This window comes from Podarcis gaigeae (genome assembly GCF_964106915.1).
Source record: "Podarcis gaigeae genome assembly, chromosome: 7".
Taxonomy (NCBI): Eukaryota; Metazoa; Chordata; class Lepidosauria; order Squamata; family Lacertidae; genus Podarcis; species Podarcis gaigeae.
The window spans coordinates 559,011-580,558 of NC_139683.1; the positions used below are offsets into that span (position 1 = coordinate 559,011).

Below are 21,548 nucleotides of genomic sequence, written 5' to 3' on the forward strand. Positions count from 1 at the left end.
CAGCAGCAGATTGCTGAGCTCCTGAGACCTTGGCTGCTGCACCAGGGCAAAGAGCCCAGGAAGAGGGTCCCCACTTACATGCTTTCTCCCGACACCATTTTCCCAACTGAAGAGCATTCGGTCTGCAGGTGGAGGCCCTCAGCAAAGAAAAGCCTGGCTGCTAGTTCAAGGATACAGCAACAAGCTGATCAATAAGGTTACACCAGACGGCATTAAAATAGTCGTGTTTCTTTTGGCCTCTTGATACTTTGTTTTTGTGTCAGTTTCTCCAATAATGCTGTTTGCCAAATTGCATTGTATCATTGGTCCATAATCAATAATTGTAATGATTTGCATGTCCAGGCAAGTTGTTTTTGCAGCAGTTAATATAAGTGTTATGAGTTCTTTGTTTCTAATTCGCAACATATCATGACTGTACAAGTTAAGTATAGGCAGTCCTGGGGTCCTGTCTGTCTTGTAATTAAATATATTTCTGTAAATACCTTTTCCCATAACATTTCTATTTTTGGACACTCCTACCACAAGTGCTAATATGCCGCTGTAGCAGGACATCCTCTCCAACATATGGGGAAACTGTTTGGTTTTATATAGGCTAGGAGTTGATCCAGTCTGTTCCATGTCTTTTCTTCAGTATTTAAGTCTCAATTCAGTTCCTGCCACCCTCTCAAATTTTGCAGAGGAAAAAATTGAACCTCGATTATAGATTTATACAAAGATATTAATCATTTTGTTATTATATTATATTATATTTTACTCCACTATAGTTTTTGCATGTTATTGTCTCATGACTTTGTTTTTAAACTGGGAATTTGTTAAAAACTGGTAGTCTAAAAATCGTGATATTTGAACATTTGCCTTTGCAATTTGCATCACATTATCTTTGTAAAAATATTTCAAATAATACAATTGCTTTTCTTTCAACACCTCTATATTATAGAGTCTATATTTATTTTTGAAAACTGGGTAGAAGTGTAATGGAATAATGGGTGAGAAGCCTGCAACCAGGACTTTGCCCATTTTGTCCAAATCTTGAAAGTTGTAAGTGTGAATGGATTTGTAAGCCAGGTTAAGGTATTACTTTCATAAAGACACCATCTATTTCCAAGTTCTCTAATGTGCTCTACTGAGCTCCTTTACTGCCAGATAGGTCTATCATGTTGATGAGTGGATGTGTGTAGTAATCTTTATAAGGGCATCTTGGGAAATGGCTGAAGGGAGAAGGAGCAGCCTGTATGAGCCAAAGAGGATGGTCTTGTGATAGAAACAGGGTGTGGGATAAAGTAGTGTGAGGTAGCCTCAGAACACCAAACTTGAAATTGTTATTGCCTTGCCAGGCAAATTGTCTAAACTAGATCATGAGATGGTGACCCTGATAACAAGTCAAGATCAGGGAAAAACCCAGGTACTGCCAAATGAAGGTACAGAGATTTTTCCACCTAAAGAGCAGTCTAAGTATTGTGAAAACGGCTTTTCAAGTAAGGGATGGCTTGTTGAGAATTTGGGATAAGGATATCAGTAGGATTTGTCTACCCATATCCAGCTTTCAGAAAGATCCTGATCCTGGAGTGCTTGAAGCATGCCCTCCTTGTTTCAACACATGAATCTTCTTTCCTTGGAGAGGAGCCTGGGCTTCTTTCTCTGTGGGTGGGGCTTTCCCCTCCTCCAAGAATGGTTCCTTCTTTGGGACAGAGCCCATATGGGTGCCTCCAGCATCAGCCCATGGCCACCGTCAAATATGTGCTAGGAGTGGGAGGGAAGAAGAGCTGGGCAACTTCTGAGGGATCTTGGTGTGACTCTGCAGCCAAATCAACCAACATCTCTCTCTCTCTCTCTCTCTCTCTCTCTCTCTCTCTCTCTCTCTCTCTCCCCTCCCCCCTTTCTGCACAGATGGTGGCACAAGTTCCCTCTACCTCCAGGGTGGTGCAGCTGGGCAGCCCAACCTGCCTCGGCAACGTGGATTCTGCTTTCAGTGCCCCTTTCCTTGGCACCCCCACAAGCCCCAGCTGGCCCTGCCAGCCCCCCCCACCCCTTCCTCCAGCCTTGCTCCCCTAGCTACCCAGAGTGCAACTTCCCAGGCAAACTTTGGCCTTAGCAACCAGAGCCGGTCTTTGCCCCCACCCTCTCCCATCATCATCGTGCCCTACTACAGCCCGCCCCCTGGCCACAGCGTCACCAGTGATGCCTCCTCCTCCACCGTCACCTCTGCAGCTTCCAACAAGTCCTTCTATGCACTCAATGCCACTGACGACAGCTCCTCCGCTGCTTCCTACCAGGCACCAGGCTACCGAAGCCTGCCCTTGCCCCCCGGCCCCGGCCCCTTCCACCAACCCAACTACAGCCTGCCCCTTGGTCACAAGATCCCTTACGGCCCCCTCCCATCTTCCCCCACTATCACTTCTGGTGCCTTCTATGACTCCATCCAGGGAGAGCCACTGAGTTTCATTCCTGGTCAACAGAGCATGCCTCCATCTCCCATCTTTTATGCGGCCAATGCCAATGACACCTCCTCCTTCCCCGCTGCTTCCTACCAGGCACGGGGCCACCAGAGCCTGCCCGTGCCCCTGCCCTCCACGCCCAGCCCCTTCCACCAGTCCAACTACAGCCTGCCCATCAGCAACAAGCTTGGCTACGAGCCCCTCCCTTCCTCTCCTCCTCCCTACCAGTCCATCCAGGGCGAGCCACTGAGCATTGGTTCTGCCTACCAGAGCCAGCCTCCATCCCCCATCTACTATGCAGTCAATGTCACTGATGATGCTTCCTACCAGTCTGCTGGGCGCCGGGCACCAGGCCACCAGAGCCTACCCCTGCCCCCTGCCCCCTTCCACCAGCCCAACTACAGTTTGCCCCTCAGCAACAGGCCCATTTATGAACCGCTCCCCATCGCTCCCACCACTTCCTACCACTCTGGCCAGAGTTACTCACCCGGCTCTGCTGATGGCCAGCTCTGGTGGGATTCGTACGCACCACTCCATGATGAGTCAACTATGGGCAGCATCTTGTCCAGACGAGAACTCTTCACAAACTCCCAGCAAACCCCACTCAGTGCAGGAACCTACTTTGACCAGAACATAGAGGACTCTGCTTTCCATCGGCCTGTCAAGCCCAGGCCTCCCCCCCTCCAAATGCCCCCCCCAGGATTCTCCCCCCCCTTTGAGTACCCACTTCCCATGATAAATCCCGATTTATCTCCCATACCTTACCCAGTGTTTAACGCTAGAAGGCTGGGTACCAACTTCTATTTTCCCTCCCCTCGCCGCATACTAAAGTTCTTCCCATACCTGTATGGGAAGCTGCATGAGGTTCCGGCCACAGACATGGACCAAAGCCAACTCCATGAAAGCCCACTGAGTGAAGCCTACTTTGCCCCAAACATAGACGAGACTGCTTTCCATCGGCCTGTCAGGCCCAGGCCTCCCCCCCTCCAAATGCCCCCCCAAGAAGTGTCCCCCCTCCTTGTGTACCCACCTCCCATGATAAATCCCGATGCATCTCCCATACCTTACCCAACCTTTAACGCTAGAAGCGAGGGTACCAACTTCTATTATCCCTCCCCTTTCCGCATGCTAATGTCCTTCCCAGACCTGTATCGAAAGCTGTATGAGATTCCACCCCCAGACATGGACCAAAGCCAACTCAATGATGAGTCAACTATGGGCAGCAGCGTGTCCAGACGAGAACTCTTCACAAACTCCCAGCAAAGCCCACTCAGTGAAGCCTACTTTGCCCCAAACATAGACGAGACTGCTTTCCAGCGGCCTGTCAGGCCCAGGCCTCCCCCCCTCCAAATGCCCCCCCAAGAAGTGTCCCCCCTCCTTGTGTACCCACCTCCCATGATAAATCCCGATGCATCTCCCATACCTTACCCAACCTTTAACGCTAGAAGCGAGGGTACCAACTTCTATTATCCCTCCCCTCTCCGCATGCTAATGTTCTTCCCAGACCTGTATCGAAAGCTGTATGAGGTTCCGGCCACCACAGACATGGACCAAAGCCAACTCACTGACCAGACCCAAAGCCATGATGTGGCACCTATGGGCAACACCTCGTTCAGACGACAACTCTTCACAAACTCCCCACAAACCCCACTCGTTCCAGGAACCTTCTATCACCAGTTCATAGACGACTCTGTTTTCCTTCGGCCTCCCCCCCCGCAACAAGTGTCCCCCCTCTTTGTGTACCAACCTGGCATGATAAATCCTGATGCATCTCCATTGCCTTACCCAGCCTTTAACGCTAGAAGCGAGGGTACCAACTTCTATTATCCCTCCCCTTTCCACATGCTAATGTTCTTCCCAGACCTGTATCGAAGGCTGTATGAGATTCCACCCCCAGACATGGACCAAAGCCAACTCAGTGACCAGAACCAAAGCCAAGCAGCCTCTTCTCAAAGCCCAGCAGTAGCATCTCAGGCCTTCAACCAGAGCCAGCCAATGGCCGTGAGGCCAAAGGAGCGTCGAGGCACCGACAGGCAAGCCACTTCCCTGAGCAGCACCAAGTCAAGCAGAGGTGGGTGAGTGTGTATATGTGTTTCTGTTGTGTAAGCAATGTGTGATGTTTCTGGGCCCTGACTGGGCATAGTGAGCTGATCTTCTCACAGATGGTCACTTTCCATTGATATAGCTCTACCACAGACAGACACTATCAACCCCGAAGAGCTGAACAGTTGCAGCGCAACCGAACTCAGGCAGAGTTGGGGCATTTCCTACCATAGCTGTCAGGCATGGGGGAATCTCTCCTCCCCTAGTAGCATCAAAGAGCAAGGAAGAAACAAAGAAGTTCATATTTATGGTTTTATTTAGTCATCGTGGTACAAGGCAAAGAATCCAGTCCTTAACTCCACAGTAACGTTGCTCGCTCTGAGCTCCTCCTCTTCTTTCCCCAGCAACAGCCCTTGACTCTATGAGGGGCCTCAGGAGTCAAATGTAGCCGAGCCCTTTGCTCTTGAACTCTAAATGAGCAACAGGTACATGGGGATGGTGGCTCTTCTATGCTTTCCAAGGACATTTCTGCTGTCAGCACTACCCCTCCTTCTCCCAATGCCTCATAACTAAGCTGCTCTGAGTTCTGCTGTAATTCAATCGTGTCTCCCTCTTCGGTTTTGGTCTGCTGGGGTGACTTCTATAAAACTCCTTTTGCAAGTCCAGGGCATGAACATAGAATCATAGAATCATAGAATCCTAGAGTTGGAAGAGACCACAAGGGCCATCGAGTCCAACCCCCTGCCAAGCAGGAAACACCATCAGAGCACTCCTGACATATGGTTGTCAAGCCTCTGCTTAAAGACCTCCAAAGAAGGAGACTTCACCACACTCCTTGGCAGCAAATCCCACTGTCGAACAGCTCTCACTGTCAGGAAGTTCCTCCTAATGTTTAGGTGGAATCTTCTTTCTTGTAGTTTACAAGAAAACATATTCTGCACATTCCCATTATCTTTCTTCTGGCCCATTCCCGCTCCACACAATCAAGTATTGCAACCTCTTCCTTCTCATTTGCGAGTCTAGAATTTGTTCTACTTCAAACTTTTCCTCTCCTTCTACCAGGACTGGAGGTGGAGGTGGAGGCGTTTGTCTAGGTGCTTGGTAAGGGTGCGCAGGAACCATATTGTCAGGAAAGCGGTGTTTAATGTCTGGATAAGATATAAAGATTTATTGGAAAGCAAGACCCCAAGGTGGTTATCACCTTTGGAAGCTAAGGCTCTGAAAAGACTCAATATGGAGGCCAAGTGGAGATTTTAGAACAAGAAGGAGACACACTGAGATTGCAGAGTTTTGAGAAACTAAAAGATAAAGTGCGAGATTGGTTACACTATTATCAAATTAGAGAGGCCTTTAACTTGGATAAAAGAATAGGCTTCCAGGTGGAAAAATCGAAATTAGAAACAGAATTGTTAGAACCTAAAACTAAGATACTTTCAAGAATGTATAACTTGCTGTTAAAATGGAATACTCAGGATGAAACGGTCAAATCAGCTATGATTAAGTGGGCGCAAGATATTGGTCATAACATTATGTTTGCTGACTGGGAACAGTTATAGACCACTGGTGTGAAATTTACGGCATGTAATGCCTTAAGAGAAAATATTATGAAAATGATGTACAGGTGGTACATGACCCCAGTCAAGCTTGAAAAAGTATATCATTTGCCTGATAACAAATGCTGGAAATGTAAAGAAACTGAGGGAACATTCTTTCACCTTTGGTGGATGTGCCCAAAGATTAAGGCTTTCTGGGAAATGATCTATAATGAACTGAAAAAGGTATTTAAATATACCTTTCCTAAGAAACCAGAGGCCTTCCTCCTGGGCATTGTCGGCCAATTGGTGCCAAAGAAAGACAGAACATTCTTTATGTACGCAACAACTGCGGCAAGAATACTCATCGCAAAACATTGGAAGACACAAGATTTGCCCACCTTGGAAGAATAGCAGATGCAAGTGATAGACTACATGGAGATGGCAGAAATGACTGGCAGAATTCAAGACCTGGGAGAGGAGTCGGTGGAAGAGGACTGGAAGAAGTTTAAAGACTATTTGCAAAAACATTGTAAAATGTTTGAATGCTAAAATGATGTTGGATCTAGAGAGAATATGGCACCAGTGATATAGTTAAAAGGAAATATGCAAAAATGTTTTAAAAGAAAAGGGTGAAAAGACCAGAGTAATATTATGTCAAACTCAAACAAAATGATATAAGGGTTTAAGTTATAAAGAACTCGTAAAAATGGATTTAAAAAGAGAAGAAAAATAGGAGACATAATAGACTGAAATGTATAATATTGAATAAGATCTGAGAGAGGGTAAGGAACTGCTGAATTTGATTGTGTAAAAGGGAACACAGAAAAGGGAGATGTGAGGAAGTCAGGAAAGAGGGTTATAAAGATAATAAGTTAAAAACTGGATTTTCTTTTCTTTTTTTATTTCTTCTATGTTTTTTATTGTATTTTTCTGGTTTGTTTGCTTGTGATGTTTTCTATTGTTTTTTCTTTTTTTGTTTTGTTTGAATGTGATGTCTGTTCTAGTATATAAAATCTTAATAAATATCTTATATAAAAAAAAAAGGTAAGGGTGCGCAGGCACCACTGGCAACGACCAGGATCTATGGAATACAGGGTAGATCTTCATTGATACCAGCAACCTGAGCCTGAAAGTCGCAGGATTGATCTATTCTATCACTTCAAATGGGCCCCCTCTCTGGCGGTCCAGTTTTCTATATCTATCTTTCTGAAGTAAATAATGTGTTGACAACCACATCTCGCACCTTGATGTCACTGCCTGGCTGTCTATGCACATCAGCTGATTTTTTATATGCCTCCTTAGAACAGTCCAAACGCTCCTTAAGCAAACTCTGGTTAGCTGTCAATACTTCTACGAAGTCATCTGCTGCCAGCACTGACAGAGTGTTGGGGATGGTATCCATGACTGGCAAAAAAGGGGGTCTGTTGCGTTGAAGCATGAAGTGCATTGTTGTATGTGAACTCCGCCAAGGGCAGTTTGGACACCCAATCATCCTGCTGGTAGTTCCCATAACTACGGAGATACTGCTGCAACATGGCATTAGTCCTTTATGCCTTTCCATTCGTCTCTGGGTGTCAAACTGAGGTGAAGCACAACTCTAACTTGAGTAGTTGCATGAGCTGCTTCCAGAACTTTGAGGTTAATTGGGCTCACCTGAGATCACTCTGAGAGCACGTGCAACTTGAACACATGGTCTACAAAGAGCTGTGCTGTTTCTTGGGCTGTCAGAAGTCCCTTACAGGGCACAAAGTGCGCAATCTTAGTGAACAGGTATACCACCAACCAGATCACTGTCTGCTGCTGCGATTCCGGCAGATCAGTGATGAAGTCCATAGCTATGGTTTGCCAAGGGCCTTGCGGGGTGGGCAACGGTTATAGCAAGCCCGCTGGCACTTCTCTGGGTCTCTTCGCCCGCTGACACATTTCGCAGGCTCTGGCATATTTCTTGACTTTCTCCCTCAACCTCGGCCACCAGAATCGCCTCATCACATGGCATAGCGTCTTGTGCTGCCCCAAGTGTCCAGCTGTAGGGTTATCATGGCATTGACGTAAGACCTTGGCTCAGAGGTCTCCCTCTGGAACATAAGAGCTTCTCCTCTATACAGTAGCCCATCCTTTTCCAGGAACCTCTCCACATCACCGGCATCCCCCCGCAGCACCACTAGCTCACCTTTCGCGAATGCATCCTCCCTTGTCTTCTGCTGGAACTCAGAGACTTCCACAACTGACCCAGCTGCTAGCTGTAGCTGCTCTGGCTTCAAGTTGTGCCTATACACTGGAACTGGCTCATCATCCTGATATTCTGGCTTACTGGAAAGGGCATCTACTCCTTGATTCAAACTACCGGCTACATACTGGAGTCTAAAATCGAATCTGCCAAAGAACTGCGCCCAACAAATCTGCCATTGATTGAGACATCTCATCATCTGCCAATACTCTAGATTTGGACTTTCAGTGTGCACCTCCACCTGGTGTCACCCCCTCCACACTTCAAAGGCTTCTTTGATCACTAAAAGTTCCTTCTCCCAAATGGTGTAATTCTACTCGGAAGGAGTCAGCTTCCTGGAGTGGAAGGCACACGGGCGTAGGTTGCCATCTTGGTCTCCTTGCAGCAGCACCACCCCCACCACCCTGTCAGAGGCATCCATTTCCACAATCAGCGGCCAGTGAGGGTCTACATGTGCTAGGTATACCGTTGAGAAGAATATGGTTTTGAATTCAAATGCCTGCCGCACCTCGGCTGTCCACTGGAATGGCTTCTTGCCCCTCAAGCAATCTGTGAGGCATAGTGAGTCTTGAATAGTCCGGCACGAACTTGAAGTAGCTGGCAAAACCCAAGAATCTCTGCAGATCTTTCTTTGCCTTGGGTTCCTGCCATGACACTATGCTCTGCGCCTTAGCAGGATCCATGTGCAACCCCTCCAGTGTGAGGCAGTGACCTAGGAAATCTACTGTTGATACACGAAACTGAGACTTTTCCAGCTTGGCATGTTTCCACAGTCTCTGCAGCACCTCTGTCACGTGACGTACATGTTGCTCTGGGTTCTCTGAGTATATCAGCATATCAAGGTAAACCACCATGAATCTATCCACTAGGCCTCTGAGGACATCGTTGATGAAGGCTTGGAACGTTGCTGTCCCTGACGGCAGTCCAAAGGGCATGACCAGGTATTCGAAGCTGCCATATCTGGTGCAGAACACTGTTTCCCACTCATCTCCCTCTCTCACACGGATTGGTTATAAGGCCCCCTCAAATCCAACTTTGTGAAGATTTTTCCTGACCTCAACCTTTCCAATAAATCCCCAGTGTGTGGTAGCAGACAGCAATTGGACACCATTATGTGGTTAATCTTCCTATAGTTTGTGCACAGTCTAAGTTCTGAGGTACCGTTTTCTTCACGAATAGCCCAGGGGCGCCTCCTGGTGCCTTGGGCGGTCTGATGAAACCCGTTGCTAGATTCTTCCAAAAACTCTCTCAAAACCACCAGCTCTGCTTGTGACATCAAATAGATGCGACTGGTGGGCAATTGCGCACCTGACAGAAGATCTATTTTAGTCATAAGGTCCATGGGGCAGTTGGCTCTCCTCTCCAGTCCGAGGGCTTACTTGTATACAAAGATTCCACTTAGACCTCTGAGTGTGGAAACAGATGCAACTTGACTAGTAAATCACTTAAACTACTCTTAAACTAGTTGAAAACATATTAAATATATTATAGAGGAAGAAGAGTTTGGATTTGATATCCCGCCTTTCACTCCCTTTAAGGAGTCTCAAAGCGGCTAACATTCTCCTTTCCCTTCCTCCCCCACAACAAACACTCTGTGAGGTGAGTGGGGCTGAGAGACTTCAAAGAAGTGGGACTGGCCCAAGGTCACCCAGCAGCTGCATGTGGAGGAGCGGAGACGCGAACCCGGTTCCCCAGATTACAAGACTACCGCTCTTAACCACTACACCACACTGGCTCTCTTATATGGAAGTTTATTTAATATTTTTATTAAACCTACTACTTCCTTACATTTTAAGGCCCTCCACAGCTGCAGAGAGCCTCAGCAAAGCCCTCTACTGCTGCAGGGAAGAGAAGCACATCCTCCACAGTGGTGGGGAGGTATGGCAGGACCCTCTGCCACTGTGGGGAGGTGCAGCACACTCTCCACCACTGCAGGGAGGTATGGCGGGACCCTCTGCCGCTGCGGGGAGGCCCAGCAAGGCCCTCCACCACCACAGATATATATCGTGCTATATCATGATGTTTAGCTGGTGATATATTGTGATGTTGAAAACCAGATACTGGCCAGCCTTACAGGTAATATGTTTCTTGCTTCCTCGGCACCACCACCTTACCTATCTGAGCAAATTGCCCTCTATCCCCAGATGTTTTCAAAAGGAGGATTAATGGAGGATGAGACTATCTATGGTTTAAAATCATGGTGACCATGGGGCTCTCTCCAGAATGAAGAGGCAGCGTGGCCCTGAATAAATAATAAATAAAATCATCTTTCATTTTAATAAATAAAATAAAAATGCATGTTTGTGGAGGGGGGTTATTGGTCCATTTGATTCTTAATGTATTTTTGTCTCGTGTTTATTTTTATGTTGTGAACTGCCCTATGATCTTCGGATGAAAGGCAGAATACAAATTTAATATGCTTCTGGCATCTTTCTGCCTCAGCAGACAAGGAGCAGTGCACCTTTATGGGTAAAGTCAGACTGTTGGAGAGTTATAACATCTGCTGTAGCTGTAGAAACTGATATGGGAGAGACGCGTTATGTTTCAGCTAAGGCAGATAAAGGCATCCAGTTGTGCTGATGTAGGTGTACCATGGCATTTCTTCTTTCTGCACTCCTCCCAGAGGTCTTTTCTCCTCTGGTCACTGCTGTGGATGCATGACCTGATTGACTGCCTCCAGGCACTGCAATTGTCTGCAAGAGATTCCCACACTGTGGGGTTGATGCTGCCAGCATTCATGTTATATTCGCAGACAGGTCTGTTGCCTGAAGCCAGTTCTCTGTAGAGCACATCCTTAGGAATCCTGCCATCTTTTATTTTGCGGACATGATCATGCCAGTGTAGACGTCGCTGAGAGTAGAGTGAAAAGATGCTGGGAATGTGGGCTTGAGAGAGCACATTTTTGCTTGAGTCTCTATCCTGCCATATGATGCCCAAAATCTTCCTCATGCAGTGGGATCCAACACAGGAGCCTAGTAGGCCTTCATCTTGGTATTGGTCATTAGCATCACAACAAAAAGCTTTTATCCAAGAGAAGCCTTGCGGTTGTGGGGGGGGGATCTCCCTGTGCTTTAAAAATCAGCTTGGTATAGGTAGTTAGCATCACATTCTGCCATTCCCTTTTGGAAAGGCAAGAAATTGGTTGTTAATAGTCATGGCAGTCACCTTTGTTCTTGTAGAGGGTCACAATGCTGGAGTCATGCATGTCTTGTGGCATGGATCCTGCATCCCAACACAACAAGAAGAAGTAGTGGAGGTGCCGCATGAGGGAGGACTTGAGGCCAGCTTTTAGCACTTCTGTTGGAATTCGGTACTGTCCTGGGACTTTTCCTCATGCCTGAGAGTTGATGGCATTCTTCAGCTCATCGAGGGAGGGAGGACATCCAGCTCTCCCAAGACAGGCAGTGTCTGGATGCTGTCAACTGCTGTGTCAGCAACCATGATTTCCCACAAGTACAGTTCTTGATAGTGCTCTGCCCACTGCTTCATCTGCTTTCTATTTCACAATATACCTATATATGATTTCATAATATCTTGGATCCATATACAAAAGGTCAGTTATGGTTTAAGGAGGGTTTTTTATTGGCGTTCATCTGTCTCAAGAGACAATGAAGTGTGTCTCCAGGGGTTTAAGGAGTGATACATAACTTTTTGGGTGCCTTCGGTTATGACTGAATTTGAAGCAGAATGTCAAATTATATTAATGATTATATGAGTGAAAATAAAATATAAGGTTGAACAGTGTCTTGGCATGTTACATTCCAATATTTAACAAACTATTTTTCAATAAATATTGTTTAGTGCACTTCATTCACTCTCTCTTTCATAATATGCAAGTTTTGTCAACAGGACTAAACCCTATATTCTTTTGTGCCATTGGAGGATGTCAACCAGCATATCTACAAACACACACACATCACGTTTCTCTATCCAGGCAAGTCAGAGGCACCTCAAGGACACATCCTGCACAGGCAAAAGCACTCAAGGAGGGCACAGAGGATGTCCAGTGAGGGTGCAGTATGGGGACAGTCCTAAAGGGGCTGCCCTGGCCCTAAGGCTTCCCTGAGCAAATGTAGCACTTCGTTGGGTGTCCCCCTCAAGGAGGAGTTGGGAGATCTGCTGCCTACTGCGGTATCCTGCTGGACTGACTGGAAATCCCCCCTTGGTCCTTACAGATCCCAAACTGGTAACCATGGAGCGCATCGTTGGAGAGATTGCCTTCCAGCTGGATCGCAGGATCCTCTCCAGCATCTTCCCTGATCGGGTCCGCCTCTACGGTTTCACCGTCAGCAGCATCCCTGAGAAAATCCAGCAGGTGAGGGGAGATTCCCCTGCCCCCCACTCCCCAGTCCTAGCCCTGCTGTGATGTGTTGACAGGGTGCAATTGAAGAAGATGGAGGAACAGGAACCCTGAAAGCTGCAGCCCAGAGATGGGAAGACGCAGGCCTAGGGGCTAAACATGGCCCTGAGGCCTTTCTGTTTGGCCCCCCAGGACTTTCCCCAGGCCACATTCCTATGGCCCTGCTTTGCAAGGGTCCTGGCTCCTACCCAACACCTAGAGGAGAGAAAGACACCTTTATCCAGGCAAGTAATGGTACAGTTTCAGCAGCAGACACCGTGCTCAAGCATCGCAGTTCAGGAATTTAGGAGCAGGCCAAGGACTGGCGTGGGACGCTCACTCACAAGATTCCATTGTCGTGCGGGAATATCAAGACTGCAAGAGTGCACACCATCGGAGCGGGCGAGTCTGCTCCATCTGCAAAGGCACTGTCAGCTTCTAGGCCACAAGGCTACACCCTCTGGCTCAGGATCCTGGTCAGTCACTGCTGCCTCCTGTCCAGCCTCCAGTGGGTGGATCAAAGCCCTCCATTGAGTCTTCCTGCTCCACAGGAATGTCAGGAAGAGAGACGACACCCCTGCTCGCCCTTCCAAAGTGACCAAAGCCAGGGTAGAAAGGAGATCCCACTTCAACCCAGGTTCCCCAGCCCTCATCCTCGTTTCTTCTGCATCCTCCATCAGAGCCTGCCAATCCCAGCCCAGTTTTGACAGAGCTGCTGGGCTCATGAGGTCACTCTCTTTGAGTGTTTTTGCCTGGATGGAATGTGTGTCTTTGATCTCTTTATAATGGCTCCGGCTTTCCTGGATGAAGAATGGAGAGTGGTACGTGAGTGACTATAGAAAGCAGCCACTCTTTCCTATAGGTAAAAACAACAACTGTTGCTCTGCCCACTCTTGCCTCTGGCTCTGCCCACCACTGACGTGCACCCCAAATAAAGTAACCTAGAAGGGGATGTGGCCCTCAAGCTAAAAAGTTTCCCTTATTGCAACTCCTGCCGTGGCCTCTTCTCCTTTCAAAGTTGTGTTTATAGGAAGAATCCGTCTATTCCCACTTCTCTCCGTTATGATGTCCAATTCACCACCAGCATCAGTCTGCAAAGTATTTTTAATGCACTCACAAAAACTCATCAGGCTCTTAAAATGCATTTATCCTGTTTTATCCATTTTTATACGCATTTTTGAGTAATATATGCATTTTTACAAACAGGTTTCTCCAATCAATATAATGCAATTGTCTGTCTTCTTTTCATTAACACCTTTCGTACATTATTCTATCTGCATCTCTCTGCACATTTATTGGTTGGAGAATGGGTCCATAAATTCCAGCTGGCACAGAATGTTGCAGCCAGATTGCTGATGGGAGCTTCTGGCCAAGAACGTGGTTGCAGAGGATGGCAACCAAGATGATCAAGGGTCTGAAACCAAGCCTTATAAGGAACGGCTGAAGGAGCTGGATATGTTTAGCCTGGAAAAGAGAAAACTGAGAGGAGATGTGATAGCCAGCTTCACCTATGGAATGTGGAATATGGAATATGGAGCAAGCTTGTTTTCTTCTGATCTAGAGGGTAGAACTTGAACCAGTGGATTCAAGTTATAAGAAAGGAGATTTCCACTAAACATCAGGAAGAGCTTTCTGACAGTAAGAGCTGATCGAAATTGAACGGTCTCTCTTGGGACTCTCCTTCCTTGAAGGTTTATAAGCAGAGGTTGTGTGGCCACCTGTCTTGAATGCTTTAGTTGAGATTCCTGCATTGCAGGGAATTGGACTAGATGACCCTTACAGTCCCTTCCAATGCTACGATTCTGTCAGGTGTGCATGAAGCCAAGCCCTGTGACCAATAGGACTCTGCAGGACTGGGGCCTGTATCTTTCCACAATGGTTACCTGATGCTTGTTTTTAACCTTTTTACACTTACAGTGTATGGTTTTCTCTATTTTTAATGTTGTAAACTGCTTTGATATATTTTTATGATTGAGTAGTGTGTAAATATTTTTTATAAATAAATAAACTGCGTTGCAAGATCCAGAGGAGCATGAATCTCAAAGGGTAGCTGCGTTTTGCGTCACTGTTTCAAGAAATGCAATTAAAGAACTTCATTTTAAAAGGCAAAATGAACCAAATCTCTCTCCCCCCCCCCCCCGGTCCCTCATTTGTAGTGGTGTCAAGTTCACTCCTTTTTCCTTTGGTGCAAAACAATAAAGAGAAGTCAGCCTCCATATCCCTCCTGCGCCATGTATTGCTAGGGAGATTCAGGCAGCTTCTGAACAGCTCTGCTTTTTGCTATTTTCAAGTGGCAAAGAACAGAACAGGCAGCAGCCCCCATGCCACAAGGCGAGGAAGCAGCAGAGCCCCAGCTACGCAAACACAGGGCAAATTTTGTGGTTTCTCTGACCCCTCGCTTTCCAGCACCAACCTGTTAAATGTGAACTATTTGGCTCCCTCCATGCTCAGAATGCAGCCTTGCCTACGTAGCTCAATCTAAAATGATTTTAGTGAGTCACTTTCTAATAAATAAATGAATAAATTGATTAATATGATAAATATCTTTTTTCCTGTTTGATTAAGCTTAAGGGTAATGTTTGGTTTACGTAAGGTCCTAGTGATATCTGTTTTAAATGCAGTAGCCATTGTCTTCCGAGAGATGGATGCCAACAACGAAGGAAACTGAAATGTACAGTGGTACTTCTGGTTACGTACTTAATTCGTTCCGGAGGTCCGTTCTTAACCTGAAACTGTTCTTAACCTGAAGCACCACTTTAGCTAATGGGGTTTCCTGCTGCTGCCATGCCGCCGCTGTGCGATTTCTGTTCTCATCCTGAAGCAAAGTTCTTAACCCAAGGTACTATTTCTGGGTTAGCAGAGTCTGTAACCTGAAGCGTTTTTTATTTTTATTTTTTTAAATTTTTTATTGATTTTCCAATTTTAAAACAAAATAACAAACATACATCAACAAACAAAAACAACAAGTATAATTTCATATCCTCATTTTCATAAGCCTTCTTTCTCGGACTTCCCCATACCTCACCCTTTCTGCATCCTTATTTAACAGTTTTTCAGCAACCCTTTACTCCAATTAAATTGTAACTTATTTTCATTCTCAATTTCATCTTAATTCATAAAACAGTTTCAGCTGTAATTCTGCATCTTCCTTTCCCTTGACATTTTAGCACTCATCAATTTTAAAACAGTTCTTAAGATAAGCTTTAAATTTCTTCCAGTCTTCCTCCACCGCCTCTTTCTCTTGGTCACGGATTCTGCCAGTCATTTCTGCCAATCCCATAAAGTCAATCACTTTCGTCTGCCATTCTTCCAGTGTAGGTAATTCTTGTGTCTTCCAATACTTTGCTAGAAGAATCCTTGCTGCTGTAGTAGCGTACATAAAAAAAGTCTTGTCCTTTCTTGACACCAATTGGCCAACCATGCCCAAAAGAAATGCCTCTGGTTTCTTATGAAAAGTACATTTAAGTACCTTCTTAATTTCATTATAAATCATTTCCCAAAAGGCTTTAATCTTTGGGCAGGTCCACCAAAGGTGAAAGAAAGTGCCTTCAGTCTCATTACATTTCCAGCATTTATTATTGGGCAAATGATAAATCTTCGCAAGCTTGACTGGGGTCATGTACCACCTGTAAATCATTTTCATAATATTTTCTCTTAAGGCATTACATGCCGTAAATTTAATGCCGGTGGTCCATAACTGTTCCCAGTCAGCAAACATAATGTCATGACCAATGTCCTGTGCCCATTTAATCATGGCTGATTTAACTGTCTCATCTATTGTATTCCACTTCAGCAACAAGTTATACATTCTTGATAAGTTCTTAGTATTGGATTCTAACAATTCTGTTTCTAATTTCGATTTCTCCACCTGGAAACCAATTTTCCTGTCTTGTTTAAAGGTCTCCATTATTTGATAATAATGGAGCCAATCTCGTACCTTGGACTTTATTTTCTCAAAACTCTGTAGTTTAAATTTACCACTTTCCTGCTCTAAGATTTCAAAGTATTTTGGCCATTTAGATTCCATATTAAGTTTCTTCACCTCCTTAGCCTCCATTGGTGATAACCACCTAGGAGTTTTATTTTCCAACAAATCCTTATATCGAATCCAAACATTGTATAATGCTTTCCTAACAATATGGTTTTTAAAACCTTTATGAACTTTAACCTTGTCATACCATATATATGAAAGCCAACCAAATCTATTGTCAAATCCTTCCAAGTCCAAAATATCTGTGTTTTCAAGAAGTAGCCAGTCTTTCAACCAGCAGAAAGCTGCCGATTCATAGTACAGTCTTAAGTCCGGCAGGGCAAACCCCCCTCTATCTTTTGTATCAGTTAGTATCTTACATTTTATTCTGGGCTTTTTGCCCTGCCAGACAAATCTAGATATATCTTTCTGCCACTTCTTGAAACAGTCTAGTTTGTCCACAATTTGTAATGTCTGAAACAAAAATAACATTCTAGGCAATACATTCATTTTGATGACAGCAATTCGACCTAACAAGGAAAGCTTCAAATTCGACCATATTTCTAGATCCTTCTTTACCTCTGTCCAACATTTGTCATAATTGTCTTTAAATAAGTTCACATTTTTAGATGTCATATTAATCCCCAAATATTTCACTTTCTTTGCCACCATTAACCCAGTTTCACTTTGGAACCTCTCTCTTTCAACATTTGTTAAATTTTTTTCCAAGACTTTAGTTTTTTGTTTATTCAGCTTAAATCCTGCTACCTGACCAAAAACTTGAATTAGTTCTAAAACTCTTTTTGTACTAGTGTCTGGCTCCTGTAGAGTCAATACTAAATCATCTGCAAATGCCTTCAATTTATATTGTTTGGCTCCGACCTAAATTCCTTTTACCAGCTGGTCCCCCCTAATCATATTCAACAAAACCTCCAGAACTGATATAAAAAGTAATGGGGATATTGGGCACCCCTGTCGTGTCCCTTTTTCTATAGGAAGCTCATCAGTAATCACATTATTTACAATTAACTTTGCCTTTTGTTCAGAATATATTGCACCTATACCATTTTCAAACCTTTGGCCTACCCCCATCCCATGGAGATTCTTCTTCATAAAATTCCAAGAAATATTGTCAAAAGCTTTCTCCGCGTCCACAAATATTAAAACTGCCTTTGTATTAATATTTACTGTCAGCAATTCCATAATGTCAATTATATTCCTTACATTATCTGATAAATGTCTTCCTGGGAGAAAGCCTGCCTGGTCCTTGTGAATCTCCTCCACCAACACCCTCTTCAATCTTTTTGCTAAAATGTCAGCAAATATTTTGTAATCCACATTGAGTAATGATATAGGGCGGTAGTTCTTGATCTGATTTTTTTCAGTTTCAGTCTTTGGTATAAGTGTAATAAAAGCTTCTTTCCACGATTGTAACCTGAAGCGTTTGTAACCTGAAGCATATGTAACCTGAGGTACCACTGTAGCTGCCTATTCACAACATGTGCCTACAACTTTCTCTGACTTTGGAGTTTGAACTCTCAAACTGACTGGCTAGGGTTGATGGGGGGATAGCAGCTCCAAACCAAAGGAGGGTGCCAGCTTGGGGGTGGGGAACTGGCACTGACCATAGGGAATAATCAAAGATGCCTCTCCCCCCTCTTCTGAAGATGCCGGGAGCGGCAGGAGTTTTTCCCATTTGACCCTCCTGGCCGCATAAACCTGCAGCTCCATAAAGGCGGCTGGGGAGGCTAGGCTTCTTCTCGAGGGCTCAGAAACCCTCTTTTCTAACGCTGCTTCTCTCCCCACAGGCAGCCAATGACCCCCTGTCTCCAATGTCAGCAGAGGAGCGCCAATCCATGGTGGAGCGCTACGACACCATCATGAATATGCTAAAGCCAAAGGGCTATGACCCAAACTTCCACTCCAAGTTCACAGAGCACATCGTCAACACCTACGGGATCCTGAAGGAGCGCCCAGATGCGGCAGGCCCCGAAGGAGACGTCTACAACAACCCGAGCTACCTGCGGCAGGTGATTGAGCAGATCGTGCCTCCGGAGAAGATGACGGACTGCCTGACCCTGCTGGACTGCCTCAGTTTCATGGCGTCCACGGACGGGAAGCCCTTGTTCATCTGGTGACCATCCGCCTGTCCCCCTCCTGGCATTCCATCCCACTACTGCCACAATAAACCATCTGGAAACAGCTGGCAAAGCGTCTCGTGCAAAGTCCATCCCACGGGGGGAGGGGGGCCTGCCGCCACCACAGTCCTTCCGTTACCTGGGAGGAAGCCATTCCGAGGGCCCCTCGGGGTCTTCGACAAACAGACCCCAAACCCCACAGTCCTAGGCTGGTGGAAAGCTGCCTCAATCCCAGAACCAGAAGTCCAAAGCAACATGGAGGCTGCCTGAAAAGATGCCGTCCAGTTGGCTGCCGGTGCTATATACAGTACCATATTTTTCTGTGTATAACACTGTGTATAAGACGACCCCTATTTTTTGAGCCCAAAATTAAGAAATAAATAATTGCAACATTCCGTGTATAAGATGACCCCCAGTTTTAAACTTTGGGGGGAAATATAGTCTTATACACGACAAAATCCTGTAATCTTTAGAGGATGTCCAAAAGCAGTCCTGTATATGGAACTTTGTGTGAGGTTTTATTGTTTTTATATATAGAATCATAGAATCCTAGAGTTGGAAGAGACCACAAGGGCCATCGAGTCCAACTGCCTGCCAAGCAGGAAACACCATCAGAGCACTCTTGAGATATGGTTGTCAAGCCTCTGCTTAAAGACCTCCAAAGAAGGAGACTCCACCACACTCCTTGGCAGCAAATTCCACCGTCAAACAGCTCTTACTGTCAGGAAGTTCTTCCTAATGTTTAGGTGGAATCTTCTTTCTTGTAGTTTGGAACCATTGCTCCGTGTCCGCTTCTCTGGAGCAGCAGAAAACAACCTTTCTCCCTCCTCTATGTGACATCCTTTTATATATTTGAACCTGGCTATCATATCACCCCTTAACCTCCTCTTCTCCAGGCTAAACATGCCCAGCTCCCTTAGCCGTTCCTCATAAGGCATCGTTTCCAGGCCTTTGACCATTTTGGTTGCCCTCCTCTGGACACGTTCCAGTTTGTCAGTGTCCTTCTTGAACTGTGGTGCCCAGAACTGGACACACTACTCCAGGTGAGGTCTGACCAGAGCAGAATACAGTGGCACTATTACTTCCCTTGATCTAGATGCTATACTCCTGTTGATGCAGCCCAGAATTGCATTGGCTTTTTTAGCTGCCGCGTCACACTGTTGGAAGCATATATGTTGGAAACTGCCCAGAGTGGCTGGGGAAACTCAGTCCGATTGGAGGGGGGGCTACATATATAGAATTATATAGCCCCCCTGCCATCGGACTGGGTTTCCCCAGCCACTCTGGACAGCTTCCAACATACCATATTTTTCCATGTATACGACTAGGTTTTTTCCCTTAAAAAGAATGACAAAATGTGGGGGCGTCTCATACACAGAGGCCATCTCCCCCATTTTCTTAAATCGGAGTCCCCCAAAATAAGGTAAAGGTACCCCTGCCCGTACGGGCCAGTCTTGACAGACTCTGGGGTTGTGCGCCCATCTCACTTAAGAAGCCAGGGGCCAGCGCTGTCCGGAGACACTTCCGGGTCATGTGGCCAGCATGACATCGCTGCTCTGGCAAGCCAGAGCCGCACACGGAAACGCCGTTTACCTTCCCGCTGGTAAGCGGTCCCTATTTATCTACTTGCACCCGGAGGTGCTTTCGAACTGCTAGGTTGGCAGGCACTGGGACCGAGCAGCGGGAGCGCACCCCGCCGCAGGGATTTGAACCTCCGACCTTTCGATTGGCAAGTCACCTGCGTCCCCCCCAAAAATAGAGGGCGCCTTATAGATGGAAAATACGGTATATAATAACACAATCAATGAGCCGATTGAAAGGTGAGGAGATCATTAATTAACTGGCCTTGTTAACGGAAAAATCTGAGGGCTCCCTTGGACAAAAACAAAGACACCAACCAGGATAACTTGGAGCAAATCAGCAGCCTGTAGGCTTGGCCTTTATTGAACTGTTGCAACAGGGTGCTCCCCTCACTTGCAGGAGAGAGGAGGGACCCAGAAAAATGGTGTGCAGGGCCTTATAAAGACTTTTGAAATTGCCACCCTGTAGATCAAGACCACCCCCAGAAACATCATACATACATCACAGAAGAGGCGGTCCAAAATAGAAATTTTAATATTGTTTTTCTCCTGTCCTTGTTTATCTCCTGTCTGGCAGATTACTTGATTGGATTTCCTGGGGAGGCTGGCCAGTCTTTTGTAATGACAAATACTTAGTTCCTGGGCCAGGTCACAGGCTCACACCCTATTCAAATTACAGATAGGTAGCCGTGTTGGTCTGCCATTGTCAAAACAAAATAAAAAAAATCTGAAGAAGTGTGCATGCACACGAAAGCTCATACCTAGAACTAACTTAGTTGGTCTTTAAGGTGCTACTGGAAGGAATTACCCTATTCAAACACAGACAGGATGCTCTTAAGACAGGATTTGTGAAGGAAAAGAAAATGGGGAGCCTTTTCCACTTTGACCTTGCAGAGAAAAGATTTGGTCAGTTTAGGAATCCAAATGGTTCCCGGTTGGCCTCCTGTGCTGATCTATGTATGTGCTTGGTTGGTGCACTTAGGAACATCACCATATATCTAAGACCATGAAATTCCTATCACAGACTAGATCAATTTGGCAAAGTGGGGGGGGGGGGTAAAGAGGAAGTCTGCGCCCCTTCTTGGATACCTTTCTGCATGGCAGGCATTACAAGTAAACCACGGGGAGAAGGTTTTCAAGCTCTAATCCAGCCGAAATGTTTTATTTCCTACTTGTACCTCGCTAGGAAAGTTTCACCTTGAGCTCAGTCTGGAACCTGAACCGGACCCGCTTTGAAATGGAGAGGAGCCCCCGGGCAAAGGCCAAGGCTCCCCCCCCCCA

The 21,548-nt window shown here is 45.9% G+C and overlaps 1 protein-coding gene across 4 annotated transcripts in view; it reads left to right on the forward strand.

Annotated features, from left to right (window-relative positions):
* Window positions 1–18,760, forward strand: part of SPATC1 (spermatogenesis and centriole associated 1) — a 40,973-nt gene extending 22,213 nt beyond the window's left edge. Inside the window, exons 3-5 of one of the 4 annotated variants that reach the window (XM_083748980.1) lie at window positions 1,888–4,506; window positions 12,416–12,555; window positions 18,358–18,760. In XM_083748980.1, coding sequence (XP_083605106.1) covers window positions 1,888–4,506; window positions 12,416–12,555; window positions 18,358–18,687 — 3,089 coding nt within the window. In that variant the 3' untranslated portion in view covers window positions 18,688–18,760. Of the gene's footprint in view, window positions 1–1,887; window positions 4,511–12,415; window positions 12,556–18,357 lie in introns of those variants that run through there. The other 3 variants (XM_083748982.1, XM_083748983.1, XM_083748981.1) reach the window with 3 other exon arrangements.
* Window positions 18,761–21,548: the final 2,788 nt, after the last annotated feature.